The sequence below is a fragment of the Podarcis pityusensis genome, assembly GCF_964106645.2.
Source record: "Podarcis pityusensis genome assembly, chromosome: 8".
In the NCBI taxonomy this organism is placed as follows: domain Eukaryota; kingdom Metazoa; phylum Chordata; class Lepidosauria; order Squamata; family Lacertidae; genus Podarcis; species Podarcis pityusensis.
Window position 1 is genome coordinate 80,321,748 of NC_138033.1, and position 17,253 is coordinate 80,339,000.

A 17,253-nucleotide genomic window follows, 5' to 3' on the forward strand; every position below is an offset into this window, starting at 1 on the left:
GTTTTTGGAAGGGGGAGATTGGATCCTGGCAGGGCCCTCTGATGCCTCTCTTTCTCCAGCTCCTCAAATCTCCCTTGCCAGAGCTCAATCCCATGGCGGGTCCACAGAGAACCCCTCTCTCTGCGCCGGCACATCTCTAAACAGCTCAAGCCATCCTCACCCCAACAGAGTCTGCGTCTTCCTACTTGCATTCAGTGTTCGAAATTAGCCAGGCGCCAGGAGCATTTTGCCCCTGGCTGTTGGTCACTTGTGACCAAGTGAAGATGGCACCTGACAACTCCACCATCTGGACTGCTTTCACACACTAATACCACATCCTGTGGAATTCTATGAGTTATATTTGATCTGCACAATCGGGATAATTATTATTATTATTATTATTATTATTATTATTATTATTATTTATATCCCGCCCTCCCCAGCCGAAGCCGGGCTCAGTGCGGCTAACAACAATAAAACAACAATAAAAGTAACACAGCATTATTTTGGCTTTACATGCTATCCCTAGAACAGAACCTGCACAAAAGATGAGTGTCGACTGGACCATAAAACCTATTCACTAGCACTGCCTGCTTGCTGGTGCCAAGTAAAGATTTCATAGACCCATTTGCCTGAAAAGGCCTACTGGGAAGGGTAGAGAAGACACTGCCTGCCTCCTGCACCTACCCGCTCACTGATGGCGTTGTACTTGATGGCCAGTTCATCCCGCTCAGCCCGGCTCTGGGCCAGCAAATCTTCCACCCGGGACAGCTCCTGCTGCAAGATGCGGTTCTCCTCCTGAAGGGAAAGCAAGGACGACATCTCGGCGTGGGAGGCCACTGCGGGAAGAGAGGAGCACAGAGGTAGAGAGACAGACACACACGCATCAAATGCATTTCCGCAGTTGGACAAGACGCCCTGGGCTCCCTTTGGAAGACGAAGAGATACATTGGTACCTCGGTTAAGAACTTAATTCATTCCGGAGGTCCGTTCTGAACCTGAAACTGTTCTTAACCTGAAGCACCACTTTAGCTAATTGGGCCTCCCGCTGCCGCCGCGCAGCCGGAGCACAATTTCTGTAACCCGAGAACCACTGAACCATCTGTAACCCGAGGTACCACTGTAAACAGAGCAAAGCAAAGCAAAGCAAGGGAACTTGGGATGCACTGCCAGAACATCTGGCATACAGGTGTGCTAAATAATGGACTGTTGCGATGCCACAGAACAGGGGTGTCCAACAGGTCAACCGGGATTGACTGGTCGATCCCCGGGAGCTTTTGGTAGATCACGGTAGATCGGTGGCTCCTCCATCTGGCACCTCCCCCTCCCCGCCCTCTAGATGGCTAGAACGGAAGTCAGAGTTTGCACAGCAAGGCTGACTGTCTCCTTATCGATTGCTGAGCGCCTCTTTCCATTCATTAGATCTGAACACCCCCCCCAAAAAAAACGGGATCTTCCTTCCTAAAAGAAGCTTGACAACTTTGACCTGAACCTCCCCCCAAAACGAGATGTTCCTGCCTAAAAAAAGATCAACAAGTTTGACCTGAATACCCCAAAAAGGGGTAGATCACTGCCAGATTTTAATCATCTGAGTAGATCTTGGAAGTTGGACGTTCCTGCCATAGAACATTCGCAAACATTTTCTTGCTGCTGGATGGAAAGGCATCGGCAACAGGTTGTTGCTAATGGGGCAGCTTCTGCCAGAGAAGAGGCAGTGCTCACCTCGTCCCAGAAGGGGTCCTACAGTTTTCGCCTTTTATTTCAGCCCCCAGAGACTCCCCTTTATTGGGATGAGCGACCATGGAAGGAATGGAGGGGTTGCTCCCCTTTGCAACCACACTGTAAAGTTCATTCTTCTTGAACTGTGGGTGCCGGCGTCAGCCGCCCTCCCCCTCAATGCACAACTGATTTATAGGATTTGCTGCCACGATCTGTGGCAAAAAGCCGTGGGCTTTGCCTTGGACCTCCATGTGAAGTAGCAGTCTATCTGTGAAAGCCGGATACCCAAATGCGCCAGCAAGAAAAAGCTGTTGCCTTCCCTGTCTTGCAGGAGCATTTGTCTGGTCACCGTGAGCACCATAAAACTGGGTCTGATCCAGCAGCAGCAGCAGCAGCAGCCAGACTCCTTCTGATGTCTTATGTGAGTTCCGCAACGGTGCATCACCCATTGAGAGTCGCTCACACAGCGGCCGCAAGAGTTCTGGTAGCACATGGATGGAAGACTGAAGAAAGCCCAACTAAAGAATTGTGGCAAGAAAAATTGACAGACTATGCAGAACTGGCAAAATTGAAATATAAGCTACGGGACAAGGATAACTGTGACTTTAAGGATGAATGGGAACCCTTTACAAAGTATCTGAAGACGCAACAAAGTGAACTGGACTCCTTGTTCAATCCAGGTTTTGAATAAACATTCACAAACTTTTTATTGATAATAACCAGCTAAATAGTTTGAGGATCTATACAACTTTGTAACATGCAGAAAACAGCAGTCTCGGAGAAACCAAAGACTGGAACTGAGGGAAGTCGGTGGGTGGGGGTGGGTGGGTTTTGTGTGGGAGTGGGGGGAGGGAGGAAAAATGGGAGAAAAAAACAAGGATGATATGTTTTTGGATAATATGTCTTGTTTTAATTTTGACTAAAAAAATTTTTTTAAAAAAAGAGAGTCACTCACACAGAGTCTCTCCCTCCCTCTCACATACAGAGAGAGCTTCCTATTTGCTGCCTTCCCTCCTTCTGCTTCTCTCTCCTCAGCCATCTGTTCCGAATTCCTTTTGCTTCCCAGGTATTGTTTGGAAACAGAGCGTGTCGCAGCAGCACGAAGCCCCTGGGCCCAGCCAGCAGCACTGGGGCCAGCTTGGCACAGTTTGGCCTCCTTGTCCTGTCCAGAAGGGGTGAAAGGCAGGTGGGCCGGGCGGGGGTGTCCTGAAGCTCAGCAGAGGATGAAATGTCATATTAGACAGCAAAAAACTTGTTTTGATGAATTGGAAGAGCCGCAAAAAGATTCCATTGAGCACATGGATTGACAATATGGACAGACTGGCTACATACGAATGAATTGCATATCGACGCAAATTAAGAATGGATAAATATGAAAAAATCTGGAAGGAATACTTAAGCGATAAGGCAGACAGTGGTGGGAAGTAGGGGGAGGAGAGGTGGGGAAATATTGTTAAAAAGGTGTAGTTATAGGTACCGTATTTTTCGCTCCATAGGACGCACTTTTTTCCTCCTATAAAGTAAGGAGAAATGTGTGTCTTATGGAGTGAATGGCGCTGCGCAGAGAGATAGAACTGCTCAGCGCCCCTTCAGCGACGTGCTTGTCCTGGCTTCTTCCTTAGCTGCGCGCAGCCTCTTCGGGCAGGGGGAGCCTTCATCCCGCTATCCTGAAGAGGCTTGGCGCGGTTATCCCAGAAGCCAGAACAGCCACACAGTATCCCAAAAGCCAGATCCCTCTTGCTGTTCTGGCTTCTGGGATTCAAAATATTTTTTTTCTTGTTTTCCTCCCCTCCAAACTAGGTGCTTCTTATCATCTGGTGCATCCTATAGAGCGAAAAATACGGTATATCAGTACTCAAATCTGAATTGTTAAATTGTGTTATTAGTGTCATTGTGGTTTTCGTTGTACAGTGGTACCTCGGGTTAAGTTCTTAATTTGTTCCGGAGGTCCGTTCTTAACCTGAAACTGTTCTTAACCTGAAGCACCACTTTAGCTAACGGGGCCTCCCGCTGCCGCCGCGCCACCACCACACAATTTCTGTTCTCATCCTGAAGCAAAGTTCTTAACCTGAAGCACTATTTCTGGGTTAGCAGAGTCTGTAACCTGAAGCGTATGTAACCCGAGGTACCACTGTATGTGTTTTTTGTGGTTGCTGTTTGCATTGAAAAAAATGATTAAATAATTGTTTTTTTAAAAAAGCAGAGGATGAAGTGTCGGATACAACAAGATGGAGTACCAGAATGTCAGGAATTGGCTTCATCCTTTCCACCTGTCACCTCCCAGGAGTTGGAAGAGGAAAGGGTCCATCCTGCCAGGTGCCCAGCCAGAGTGGAGATCAGCTGCCTCCTCCTCTCTGTCTTGCTTGCAGGGGAAACCAGGCCAGGCCAGGAAATGAAGAGCCTAGCGAGGGAGGCAGCCAAGAAGGCATCCTTCCCAGCCCCCAGTTCCCCAGTTCCAAGAAGAATTGTCTTCTCCAAACATACCTTGGCAATCGCTTTGCGAGAGGTTCTTGGTGACGATTTCCCGGATCCTAGCCGGCAAGCGGGTGGGTGGAGAGTCTTCGCAGGAGCCCCTGACAGAGAGGCTCTTCCCTTCTGCTGAGATCAGGATGCTGTCTTCCACTTTCTGCAGGGTGAGAACAAGCCAGTCTCAGCAACCAGGGACCGGCCCTGAAGAAGCCAAGGCAGAGTCTCCTCTGGGCCAAGACAGCTTCTCAGGGAGCCCAAGATGGCGTTGTCCAACTGCAAGATGCAGAGGCAGCACGGTGCAGGAACAAGCCACACTGGCCAAAAAAGGTTGCCAGCTGCCCAGCAGGTGAAAAATTGGCCTCTGGTGCCAGGAGAACTGAGGGAGTCTCTTGCCTCTATTCCAGGCTCCCTGGCTTGGCTTTGGGCTCTTTGAGTCCTCAGTAGCCCCATCAATAAGATGGGAATAAGAGTGCCCTGTCTCTGGGACACGGACACACACACAGAGAGAGAGAGAGAGAGAGAGACATCAATATCATTGCCAAATTAAAGACAGATGAACTTTCTCTATACAGTGGTGCCTCGCGAGACGAAATTAATTCGTTCCGCGAGTTCTTTCGTCTTGCGAGTTTTTTCGTCTTGCGAAGCACGGTTTCAATTTTTTCAAAAAAATCTTCAAAAACCTCAAAAAAGGCTACCACACCGCGTGCTATGAGTTGCTCCCCGAAGTCAAGTCGCAACTGCACCTCTTCAAGCAATGCACCCTGTATTACTGTAACGGTTTTAAGAAAAAGGAAACAAACTTGCAAGACGTTTCCGTCTTGCGAAGCAAGCCCATAGGGAAATTCGTCTCGTGAAGCAACTCAAAAAACGAAAAACTCTTTCGTCTTGCGAGTTTTTCGTCTTGAGAGGCATTCCTCTTGCGAGGTACCACTGTAGTTTTACACACCTATATAGCAGTCAGTGAACTATATTTCACTCTGTGGTTTGGGTGGAACTGAAATTTCCATGCAGGCCGACCCAAGTCCCTGGCCCAGTTCAGCAACTGGGACTGCACTGGGTGAGCCAAGTGAGGCAGCAGCCTGCAGGCTGCAAGGGAAGATGAGTAACCCCAGAAGGAATCCACGGGGCTGGGGGGGAAATCTGCCTAAGACCAGAACATATTCAGCACTTAGGGGGCAGCTCTATCCTCATGCAGCAGAGGGTGGCCTGTCTCGGGAGTGGGGGTCCCCAGTACAAAAACCCAACCTTCTCCCAGAATCTCCAGCCCATGAAACTCAAGGAGAAGGGACTAAAATGAGCGACTGGGCCTGGCCGCAAACGGGGCTCATTGTGGCTTTGGGCTTGGGAAGGTGGAAGGAGAAGGGAAGGGGCAACTCAAGTGGGCAATTTGGGGCAGGGGAGCATCTCTGTCCCTTGCCCAGGCCAGACCTTGAATCAGTGCCCCCCCCTCACCATGCCTTGGGACCCTGTTCCTCCACGGCTTCAGTATAAAAGGATGTCCAGATTTAGTGCCCTAATGCCCAGCAATCCAATAAATGTGCCTCCTTGGCCCTTTGTTATCCCATAGAAGGTTTAAAGGTCACCTCCAAAACGGGACTCAGGACTTGGCTGACTTCTTTGCGAAGTGTGGGGGAGGGAGAAGCTCCCCCCCCCCCAAACTTAGGCACTCAACATCAACTTCATTGGACTGGTCATGTTGTGCGGATGCCTGATGATCGTCTTCCAAAGCAACTACTCTATTCAGAACTTAAAAATGGAAAGCGTAATGCTGGTGGTCAACAAAAGAGGTTTAAAGACTGTCTCAAGGCAAATCTAAAAAAAGGAGGATAAACACTGACAACTGGGGAACACTGGCCCATGAGCGCTCCAGTTGGAGAACAGCCTTTACCAAAGGTGTCATGGGCTTTGAAGACACTCGAACTCGGGACACAAGGGAGAAACGTGCTAAGAGGAAGGCACGCTTGGCAAATCCACACTGCGATCAACTCCCGCCCGGAAACCAATGTCCCCACTGTGGAAGGACGTGTGGATCCAGAATTGGCCTCCACAGTCACTTATGGACTTCATTGTTAAAACCGTATTTATGGAAGACAATCTTACTTGGCTATGAGTGATTGCCGAAGAAGAAGAAGAAGAAGAAGATGATGATATTACTCCCCCTAGCTCCCAGACTCAAGACACATTCCCCAACCTGTTCATGTAAGAAGAAGATGGAGACATGAAAAAAACCAACCCTGGATCTTTTGGTCAACTGGCCCAGATGTTCTTCATCAAGCGCTCCCCAAAACTGAGCAACCCCTCTTGCACAAACCCTACAACAACTTTGCAAGGTAGCTAAGTATAGTTATACCTTTGGTTCAGAAGGGGAGCTGAGGCTGAGAGGTTGTGGCTGGAGTGGGGAGTTTACTCAGTTTGATGGGACTTCATCATGCCTCCTTCTCGCTGGATCAAGCCCACAGAGTCATCCAACACCATGAGTAGGCAAACTAAGGCCCGAGGGCCGAATTCGGCCCAATTGCCTTCTAAATCCGGCCTGCGGATGGTCCGTGAATCAGCGTGTTTTTAAATGAGTAGAATGTGTCCTTTTATTTACAATGCATCTCTGGGTTATTTGTGGGGCATAGGAATTTGTTCATTTCCCCCCTTCAAAATATAGTCTGGCCCCCCCAAGGTCTGAGGGACAGTGGACCAGCCCCCTGCTGAAAAAGTTTGCTGACCCCTGTCCAACACCTTCAGAGTCACCAAAGTCCTAAGGAGTGCAGAAGACTTCACTCCAGAGCAGTGGCGTAGCGTGGGTTGTCAGCACCCGGGGCAAGGCAAGTAATTTGCGCCCCCCAACCCGTGGATTTGCGCCCCCTTAACCCGTGGATTTGCGCCCCCTAACCCTAACCCCCAGATGTTGCGCCCGGTGCGGCCGGCCCCCCCTGCACCCCCCACGCTACGCCACTGCTCCAGAGTGAGGCTACATTTACTTTAGATGATGGCCCTCCTGTTAAATCAGGGCGGAGGACTGGGATGCAACTTCAGATTGCAGCAAGAATTTAGCTTTACACCTGTAAATCTCCTGTAACACTAAGGATCCAACAACAACTCCTACACAAATAAGATTATTCTCTTTTCCAGTAAACTACTTGGGTTGATTTTAGTTTTCTAATGCAATCCCTCACGATTAAACCTTGCTTTCCTTAGCTTTTAGATCAGCTACCAAAACCTAGTTTGTTTGTTTTTAAGGATAACTAGAAGGGGGGGGGGGGGGAGGAGAGAGATATTTGCCTTCAAGAGAGGAGACATTACAAACCTTTGCCTGATCCAAAGGTACAAATATTTTCCAGCATCCAACCCGCCCCGCAAGGCAAGACTAATTTGGAGAAATTCCCATAAAAGGCAGAGAAAGAGTAGAATAAAGGGAATTCAGCGAGACGCCGGGCGAGGGGTCCTACTTTTAGGGGGTTGTTTCTGGCGCCAACTTCGGAGTCTGTATGCAGAAGATGCGCCCAGGTTCCCCCCAAAAGGAGATTATATTCGCCCCCACAGAAAGAAAGAAAGAAAGAAAGAAAGAAAGAAAGAAAGAAAGAAAGAAAGGCGGGTTGCCGGAGGGCGTTGAAGGATGCTCCCGCTCCCGCCGCCAGGCATCCCCCACCGACCTGAACCGCAGCCTCCAGCTTCAGCTCCGCAGCCTCCGCGTTGCTCATGGGGAGGGGGCCGCCGCCGCTGCCGCTCTACGGCCGGGCTCCGGGGGGCTCCTGCCGGGCAAGGGAGTCCGCCTCCATGGCCCTTTGCACGGCAGATGCGATGCTTGCTGCTGCTGGAGAGGGGGAGGACCCGGGGAGGAGCGCCAGCCCGAGCCGCCGCCCCCCGCCTCTTTCCCGGGTCCCGCGGCTGCAAGGGGGAGCCGGGCTGGACCAATCGCCGCCCGGCAGCAGAAAGGGGGGGGGGGGGGCCGGCGGCTGCAGGCTGCCTCCCCCGCGGACTCAAGCCGTGGCGCTCCCGGGTCCTAGAGGCCGCCGCTTCTCCGGCTTGATGCAGTCACGACGGCCCCTTCCCCAAAGTTTGCAGCTCGGGCTGCAGGCGGATATTCGCACGGGAAAGACACCGGGCGGAGCCGGCTCAACTTCCTCATCGGGGAATGTGCCCCGCAGCGCGCGCCTCGGAGCAGAAACTCAACAGATGGAGCCTGGCGAGCGCCTGGCCGATGCTGCACCTGTTGGATTTCTGCCCCATCCAACCTGTCAAAGGGGAAGGAGCCCCATCAGCAGTTTTGAAGGCGCTGTGCAAGCGCGGTGGGGAGTTTTTAGGTCGATTGAATTCAAAGACGCAAATTCGTTTGCTCTCAACTTGTGGGCAAAGGGGTAACTGCGAAAGCTCGGTCCGGACACTGCGCTTCTGGAGCCAGAAGGGGGTGGACGGGAGGCTGTTGTGCAGTGCCTCGGAGCATGTGTGGAGTGCAGGGCCTTCCCCGCCCAGCAGAGCATCAGCCCTGGTCCCTGACCGCCTAGTGCCCCAGGACAGGGCTGCCCCCCATCGCCAAGCCAGCCCCTCACCTGGCACAGGTGGCTCTGCTGGGCGATCAGCTGCCTTCTCAAACCGCAGCAGCGTTACTATAGCGCCGGGCGGCAGTGGTGGAGGGCGGGTTTCTGATGGCGCCCTTGGCCGGCCCAAGAACGCTGCTTCCTCCTCCTCCTCCTCTTGTTCTTCCAGGCCAAGGCGCGTGCCAAGGGCTCCGGTTGCACCCGGGGAAAACCCAGGCAGCACCAGCATAAGCTGCTTAAGTCTCCGGGAATTACGGCCGCCCTGCGGGGCAGATGAGCCCTGCCTTCTTCCCGAAAGGGAGGCTTTTCTCGCATGTCTCAGTGACCCCCCCAACCAGGACACAGCCGCAGCCTCCCGCCAGGACTTTGCAAATACTGGAAGTGGCTCTGTAAGCCAGGCCTGACATGTCAGGAAAAGAGAAAGGGTTATGGGGCCTTTGGGAGGCAGCCCCTCCCTGGGTCATTGATAGCTAGAAGCTTGTTTGAGGCCTGGGGCACTACCCAGCACCAGATATTTGCAACGCAGTGGGGGCAAATTCAAAGCCAAGCAGATTGTCCAGAGGCAGCACTGCGGGTTTCCCTGTCCCAGAGAAAGACAAGCAGGACTCAGCATTTGGCTTGAGAGGGGAAAATCCCAGCTTGCATCCCCCAAAATAATACTGCTTTTTGGGGTTCTGGGGCTGTTTTTTTGGCTGGAAAAGGTTCTGTGCTCACAGTCACAAATGCCAGCCAAGGAACTTGGGGAGCAACAGAATTGTACCTCTGGGCATGAACAGAGTGCCAATCCTCAAAAAACAAACGTACACAATAGGAGTGGAAGTCCTAATCAGAGGAGCCCCACTAAAACAGCCACATCTATTAAATTCAGTGGGTCCAACATTGGGCACCACCCTTAGGTTTAGGAAGATGTCCTTGGGAACCTATCCCTGAGCCACCCAACATGTGAATCTCACTGAGACACTGTATTTACTAAATCTTTTGGCATTTTCACTCCCCCACCTGGGTCCATTTCTGCTTCCCCAGCCCCTTTCCCAAAGACAAATAAAGGCTTTTATACAGATAAATACATATACATTTTTAATAAGGAACCAGCTCAAAAATAACAAAAGGCAGCAAAAACTTCATGGAGTTTCATAGTAAGAAAATGTTCTGTAAAAGGCCTTCGTCTTAGAATAAATAGGATAGGAGTGAATACAAAGATCTATATTTCAAAAGAGAATTAAAACCCGGTTCCGTAAGATGGCCCAGAGGGCAGTTTTTGTCCTTCACAATGTCTGAGGCACCTGCGATAGGAGAAAAACCCAGGGTCTCTCTGAAAGTAAAAGGGTAATTTGTTGTGTGTGTGCACATTAAAAGTCACACCAATATGGAATGTCAGAAGTTCCACTGCTCTTGCTGCTCAAAAGGCCGGTTTTAGCAGAGGAGGGAGAAGGAAAAAGAGAAGGCACTTCACAAGGCAAAGCAGAGCCAGGGACCCCCGCCCTCAAAGGACATCAACGTGGCATCATTGCTCGCAGCCTCTGCAGCCAGCTGATGACTCTTCTCTCACTCCCAGCATTGCTACCTCCACCACAGCCATCAGAGGCAGAGCAACATGACAGAATCGGGGCCCAGCACCCTTCCAGTGAGGAAGGTACCCTGGAAATTCCGAGAGGGAGATGTGCAACAGGTAAGCCCATTTCAAATTTGCAAGGTGGGCTGTGAAGGCAGGGCACTGCCAGTCACCTCCTGCAAGGGAAGCCGCCTTTGCCCGCATACAGAGTGTGTGTTTCCTGGGGCAGCTGCGCCGCAATATCCCTCCAAGCTAGAAAGCGGACGAGGCGAGGCAAGCATATCAAAGAAACACCGTTGACACCACACAAGACAGGAAAAAAAGGCAAGAGACAGGAAGGAGCCTCTTTCTTTCTGGACAGCTGTCTCCCTCTTCCCCACTCCAGGATTCCAGGTTTTTAAGCTGTGATCTGAACCCAGGAAAAACTCCCTCCCTCCCCTTTCAGGGACCCCAAGTGCTGAGGGGGTAGATGGAGGTGGAGGGAGGGAGAAGAGGATCTGCACAGCCCCAGCTGACCCCTACCTTCCCTATCCCATAAAATGCCCCAAGCAAACATCCAAACACATCCAGGACTGGGATCTCATGGTGCACCACGAGGGCAAAGTAGCTTCCTCTTTGGTCCACAAGGGTCCTTCCGTGGCCTTCACCCCCGACCAGAGAAGCACAAGATGCTCAGCTCAGAACTGGACCCAGCTGGTGGAGCTCTGCTGAGCCTGACCGGAGGCAGACCTAGAAGGAGAAAGAAGAGGCGCTCCCTTCAGCAAGGAGTGGATCTGCAGGGGCCCAGGGCCTGCACTGCACTGGGGACAGAGAGGGTCCCTTCCCCCTGAACATCTGGACGTAACCTCTGGCCACCACATAGTGGATGGCATGAGGGGGCAATGGAGTTTCCCTGCTTCTCCAAGAATGCAGACCTACCCTTTGGATAAGAGGATCTCCCCACCACTGGGACTTGAACGTCATGAACCTGGCACCCCTCGGGTCCCATCAACAGATAATAATAATAATTTATTATTTATACCCCGCCCATCTGGCTGGGTTTCCCCAGCCACTCTGGGCGGCTTCCAACAGAACACTAAAATACAATAACCTATAAAACATTAAAAGCTTCCCTAAACAGGGCTGCCTTCAGATGTCTTCTAAAAGTTTGGTAGTTATTGTTCTCTTTGACATCTGGTGGGAGGGTGTTCCACAGGGCGGGTGCCACTACCGGGAAGGCCCTCTGCCTGGTTCCCTGTAACTTGGCTTCTCGGAGCGAGGGAACAGCCAGAAGGCCCTCGGTGCTGGACCTTAGTGTCCGGGCAGAACGATGGGGGTGGAGACGCTCTTTCAGCTACGTCAGATTAGGGAGTTTTCCGGATAAAAGGTGGGGTGGGTGGAAGGGGACACATTTCAACTTCTGCAACCCACATGTGACTCTCACCCAGAAGCTTTGGTGAAGTCTCCCCAGATGTCTGCAGCTGCTTCTGCTGTTGAATTTGAAGCCTGCGGAGGCGGCCACGGGATGGAGACGTCTGCTGAGAAACAGGATACAGGGAGGGAGAGACAGAGAGATAACCGTTCGTCACTTGGGTTTATATTTCGCAGCCCCTTCCTGGCCAGTCCTTTAGGAGCCCCTGGGACCTGGTGGAGAGGAAGACCCCATAAAGGCAGGCAGCTGAGACAATGCTGGTGGGGCGTGGTGTTTAACCTGAGCAGCCTCCTCTGCTCTGAAGCTTGCCTGCCCCAAGAAAGACTTAAGAGTCCAGCGATGCAAGGCTGGGAAATCACCTGCCGATAACCACAAACAAGCCTGGCTTGGGGAAAGCCAGCTCTGAAGTAGGACGGCTGTGCACTGCCATAAGGGACTTTCCACTTTGCGAGTGAGATCAGCAGGAAACACAGACCTGCCTCTACAGCAGACGGAAGCTGCTCCCCGGTCAGGGAGGCCTTTCCTCCAGGAGGGGGTGGGATGAGGCTGGGGCCCCCAGAGCCTGTTGCTCGGGGCCTGCTGGCCGAGGAGGAGCCGTCCTTCTTCTTCACGTTCTGAAAGGAGATTGAACTGCATGGTCAGTCACTCAAAGGGGCGAAGGGCATTCCCCAGCCCACAGCTGCGTCTCTGCATGGGTAGCAATCCCAGCCGAAAGAGGGGAAGGCCTCTTCCATCTGCAAGCAACCTGCTGCTCCAGCCAGGCCTGGCCCGAGATGACTTTGAGTAATTGCCTTTGTCTCATCTCCTTGCCACACTGACAACACAGTGGACACAAGAGCAAAAAGACTCCCCCACACACCTTTGACCTTGTATAGTGTTGTTCGTTTCTAAAAAGCCATTATCATGTGGTCAAGTGATATAGAGGCAGAAACAGGGCACAGGGGTATGATGCTGGGGTGTGTGTGTGTGTCTATGTCTCAAAAGAAATCCCTTTGGGATGAGGGAGGGTATAATCTGCTGATGATCAGATTAAGCTAAAGGTAAAGGGACCTCTGACTGTTAGGTCCAGTCGTGACCGACTCTGGGGTTGCGGCGCTCATCTCGCTTTATTGGCCGAGGGAGCCGGCGTACAGCTTCCGGGTCATGTGGCCAGCATGACTAAGCCGCTTCTGGCGAACGAGAGCAGTGCATGGAAACGCCGTTTACCTTCCCGCTGGAGCGGTACCTATTTATCTACTTGCACTTTGACGTGCTTTCAAACTGCTAGGTTGGCAGGAGCAGGGACCGAGCAATGGGAGCTCACTCTGTCGCGGGGATTCGAACCCTCGACCTTCTGATCGGCAAGCCCTAGGCTCTGTGGTTTAACCCACAGCACCACCCGCGTCCCTCGAGGATTGGATTAGTTCCCACCATTTGGGGTCAGAAAGGAACTTTCTTCCAGGTCCTACAGGCTATCAACCCTGGATGGTGTCCCTTGGTAACCCATGGCTTGACTTGCTGATTTGAGCCTCTTGTTAGCATTTGCTTTGCGACTCCTTTTCCGCAGCCCATCCCCCACCCCCTCTGCCACAGCCGGACAAGCCCAGAGAGGTCCCTCCTCCTCACCGCAATGTTGAGCTTGATTGTCTGCCCTTCCTTGAATCCCAGGTCCAGTTTGGGGCCCTGGTCTGGATTCAGGGCCTGCTTGGCCAGCTCACTCTGCTGTTTGACCCACCTGTTGAGAGAATAAATTGGGGTGGGGGTGGGGTGTCACGAGGCAGCAGAGCAAAAAGCATAAGGTGCTGGCAGGGGGCGGTGTAGGGAAAGTGGCTATGTTGCACTCAGCACCCAAGCCCATGAAAGCAAGCACCTTCTCTTTCAGAAGAAATCTGTCGCAGCCACAAAGGCAGCACCCGAAACCCTGTGTTTGATTTCAGTTGGTGGGAGGGGAGTCTGCAGGGAGTCATTGCTGCTTTCCCCCTGCAACCCTCATCTATCTTGGATATCCATCCCGCCCCCCCGCCCCCCCAGCCTGGGTAGATGGAGAGTTGCAGGGGGGAAACTCCTTCCAGCTGCTGCTCCTCTACAAGTTCCCCGCTGCTTCCATCCCCAGAATCAGCTCCCTCCCCGGTTCCCTTGGCTCGCCTGCTGAAATCCTCCAATTTGTCAGGGGTTTACCAGAATGCAGGCTCCTTCAGCAAAGCAGACACCAGGGCTACAGAGAGCGAAAGGGGACTGCAAGTCATGACAGAATCTGCCCCCACCTGCAATCGGCAGCTGCCCCAAACCCCACTTTCTTTCTTTCCTTCACTTCTCACAGTGCTGCTTTCACAGCGGGAGGGGTTGAGGTTTTTGTTTTGTTTTGCATCAGCAGAGCTAGGAAGGGGCATTCGAAGGAACCCCAGGAGGCAAAAGGTAGCTTGCACCAGCTCAGAAGAATTAGCTTGGCTTGCATGGAAAGGCGCCTTGCTCTTCCAAGGCTCCACCCGGTGTAGCAAAGACTCCACCCGCTCCCCCTGGGCTGGGGAAGGTCTGGACACCCAGGCACTCTGCAAAGCGGGAGGCAGATGCTCACTTGAAATGGTCCTGCAGAGCGACGTTGAAGTCGAAGGCATCACCTCGGTCAACAAAGCCGACTCCAATGAAGGCCCGACGCCCTGCAAGAGAAGCCATGCTCATTCTGTGGGCAGCAGAGCTTTCCTTGTGGCACACCAAGGAAGTGCCGAGAGGCCCCGGCTGCCCACAGAGTGCAGAGGGAGCCAGGCAGTCCTGGGAGCAGAGGAAGGGCAGCACCTACAAGAGGGGCAGCTCAGTGGCACCAGGAGTGGCTGTGACAGCAAGCTGGGCAGAGGCAAAAGGCCCACATGGGGCCTCACTGGCACCAAGGACTGAAGCCAACTTCCCAGGGACAAAACCACACCAAAGCAGAAGGGCCTCACACACACCATGGCAGGTGCAAGGACAGTGCCCTCTCTTATTGTTGGACCCGACTAGCAGCCCACTGTTAGCCAACCCAAACAAGGCAAAAAGCAGGAAGCAGGAAGAGATCTGAGGGCAGAGTGGAGGGGGGGGGCGGTGACCAAAAAGCAGCAGCCCTGGGGGAGGCAAGCTGTGCCGGCGCCAGGAGGGCCAGAAAAAGAGCATGCTGAGGAAATGGGTGCAGAGGGTCCTCTTCCCAAAGGCCCCCCCAAGTCCTGGCAAATCCCAGCTTGCTGCAAGAAGGAAGCTTTGGGTTTTAAGGGAAAGAGGAAGGGGGGGCTTGCAGGGGCTGCCTTAGGATCATTCCAGGAGATGCACAAGTGGGGAACTGATTCCCACTGCCCTGCGTGCCTAGGAGGACACGATCCGAACCTCCGCCTCCATACCGTTCCCGTCCTCAATGCGGATGACAAAGTATCGGCTGGAATCCGTCACACCTTCCACAGTAATGCTGGGGAACTGGTCCACAGGAGCCTGGGCAAAAAGTTCTCCTGGAAGGGGGGAGAGTGAGGATATGAAACTAGCTGTTCAGCTTCTCCCTCCCACCCGACCAAAGATACTTTGGGTGCCATGAGTACGTCCCATAGTTAGCAGATTGTGTTACTTCTCTTCATACTTGTGCATTTTAGTTCAGTGAAAGTGACCCCCCCCCAACGCAATGGGTGTGTGACATTGATGCAAATATTCTGAATCAGTTCTCATTCATGTCCTTCAAAATTCTTTGAATTGGAAACTTAAGTTCACAAATAAGTTGGGTGGGAGGGAGGACTCTACAGTTTAAGATGTGCCCTTTCTGCCTTCCGGAAAATTGACTCCTGGACTCCTGGGCACTGCAAGCAAGTCAGGGGAAGCTTGCTAGGGTTCACCACCACCACCATGAATGTAGAGTTTGCCCAAGATTAGCACACTTCCACACCCTGCAATTGCTCCCCTTCAGGTGTGGCAGTGAGGGCTGGGATTCAGGGTAGCTTGACAGACCCATAAAAGAACCCAATTCTGGCATCCTATGGACAATCAACCTGGCTAAAAAGGATTGCCCTGAACCACAGTCACTGGGTCTCCTTTTGCCTGAGACTTAACTAAGGCCTAAACCGAGTTCTGGGCTAGGAAAAGCTTTCCTCCCTCCAACAACCATGTTGCACGGAGACGATGGACTCACTCCCCATTACCTGAGTTCTTGTCCTCCAACTTGATGTAGGCCACGTTCCCTTTGGCCGTTATGCGCATGCGCCCGCTCCACGCTGGCTGGTCCAGCTGCCACTCCGCAGCTCTAGCACCAGGGAGAGAAGACAGCGCCGCTGTTCAGGGCTAAAAGTCACCCAACAGAATCAAAAGCGTTGGAAGGGGCCCCCGGAACACCAGCTTCCCAACCCCTCCCCTCTTTTTGCAGTGCAGAAAACTCGCAGCTGCAACACACACAAACACATCGTGCTTCAGAGCAAATTTCTCTTTCATGCCATATTTGTTAAAGGAGTAGGCTAGGCGCTGTGGGTTAAACCACAGAGCCTAGGACTTGGCGATCAGAAGGCCGGCAGTTCGAATCCCGCGACGGGGTGAGCTCCCATTGCTCGGTCCTTGCTCCTGCCAACCTAGCAGTTCAAAAGCACGTCAAAGTGAAAGTAGATAAATAGGTACCGCTCTGGCGGGAAGGTAAACGGCGTTTCCGTGCGCTGCTCTGGTTCACCAGAAGCGGCTTAGTCATGCTGGCCACATGACCCGGAAGCTGTACGCCGGCTCCCTTGGCCAATAAAGCAAGATGAGCGCCGCAACCCCAGAGTCGGCCATGACTGGACCTAATGGTCAGGGGTCCCTTTACCTTTACTAAGCACCCTTATCCAAAAAAACAATAACACCCCTGCCATGTTCCTCCTTCGCTGCCAGCCTTTCAAAACTCCCCTTTTAACATGGTGGTACCACTGTACGCCCCTTCAGACTCCCCAGCAGCCCGAACTGAGCCTGGAGCCCTAACCCGCAGGGACACCATTGGTTTAAAAGTGGGGGGAGGGGAGAGAGTCCGAGGCGGGGAAAGGAGGGCACTCTGCACATGCCCCGGGGCTCCCCGGCTCACCTGTAGCCCCGGTTAGAGGCGCGCGGCGGCACTCGGTAGACGTGGACCTCCGGCTTGACGCAGAGCACCGACTCGTACTCCTCGCCCTCCGCCATCTCGACCGCCTACTCCACGGAACCCGGAAACGCGGCGCCTCTCCGCCCACGGAGGCGCATGCGCGGACGCGCGCGAACCGGAAGCGTCCGTCACCCTTCTTTTGCGTCACTTCCTGCGGGGGGGGGCTGTTCCGGCTCCAAGACTTCCTGCCTCTTGTGCCGAAGGCGAAGACGGCAGCGAAATAAAGCCTCGCCGGCCAAGGCAGCGGTGTCCCCTCAAAGGCCTTTCTGGCTCCGCGGCCCCTGCTTCGCCTCCGTTAGCTCGGGGAATGGCCCTCGCCTCCCGCCGTCGGCTGAGGAGGGCGCATAGACTTGCGAAAAAGTAGAGCGGTGCTCGCTTAGATTTCAATGGAAGCTTCCGGGTTCTTCGGGCCTTTTTAACGTTGTGGTTCCGAGGGGCTGCCCGATGGAAAGCAGGCAAAATCCACGGCACTGAAGCGTCGTCTCCCCACCTTCGCAGTAGGCAACCGGAA

General features: G+C 53.0%; 2 protein-coding genes across 4 annotated transcripts in view; both read right to left on the reverse strand.

Annotated features, from left to right (window-relative positions):
• The window catches only part of CROCC (ciliary rootlet coiled-coil, rootletin), a 66,100-nt gene extending 58,073 nt beyond the window's left edge, over positions 1 to 8,027 (reverse strand). Inside the window, exons 1-3 of the mRNA XM_081017282.1 lie at positions 7,812 to 8,027; positions 4,183 to 4,324; positions 667 to 818 (exon numbers count right to left, since the gene is read on the reverse strand). Coding sequence (XP_080873408.1) covers positions 667 to 818; positions 4,183 to 4,324; positions 7,812 to 7,859 — 342 coding nt within the window. The 5' untranslated portion in view covers positions 7,860 to 8,027. The remainder of the gene's footprint in view (positions 1 to 666; positions 819 to 4,182; positions 4,325 to 7,811) is intronic.
• A 1,728-nt stretch (positions 8,028 to 9,755) lies between these two features.
• NECAP2 (NECAP endocytosis associated 2) lies at positions 9,756 to 17,025 on the reverse strand. Of its 3 annotated transcripts, none has more exons than XM_081017578.1 (8): positions 16,686 to 17,025; positions 15,787 to 15,887; positions 15,004 to 15,108; positions 14,214 to 14,295; positions 13,265 to 13,373; positions 12,135 to 12,273; positions 11,672 to 11,765; positions 9,756 to 10,977 (listed from the first exon to the last, which is right to left on the reverse strand). In XM_081017578.1, exons 1-8 carry the CDS (start codon positions 16,778 to 16,780, stop codon positions 10,926 to 10,928), a joined length of 777 nt encoding a protein of 258 aa, XP_080873704.1. In that variant the 5' UTR covers positions 16,781 to 17,025; the 3' UTR covers positions 9,756 to 10,925. The 3 variants fall into 3 exon arrangements, with proteins under 3 accessions (XP_080873704.1, XP_080873705.1, XP_080873706.1); XM_081017579.1 differs by having other exon boundaries at positions 11,672 to 11,762; positions 16,686 to 16,845; XM_081017580.1 differs by having other exon boundaries at positions 15,787 to 15,925; positions 16,686 to 16,836.
• Positions 17,026 to 17,253: the final 228 nt, after the last annotated feature.

Coding starts and splice junctions, on each gene's coding strand:
- NECAP2 (XM_081017578.1), bottom strand. CDS start 16,780: ATGGCGGAGGGCGAGGAGTACGAGTCGGTGCTCTGCGTCAAGCCGGAG. Junction 13,374..14,213: donor GCTCTGCAGGACCATTTCAA/GTGAGCATCTGC, acceptor TTCTCTCAACAG/GTGGGTCAAACAGCAGAGTG. Junction 11,766..12,134: donor TCCGTCTGCTGTAGAGGCAG/GTCTGTGTTTCC, acceptor CCTGTTTCTCAG/CAGACGTCTCCATCCCGTGG.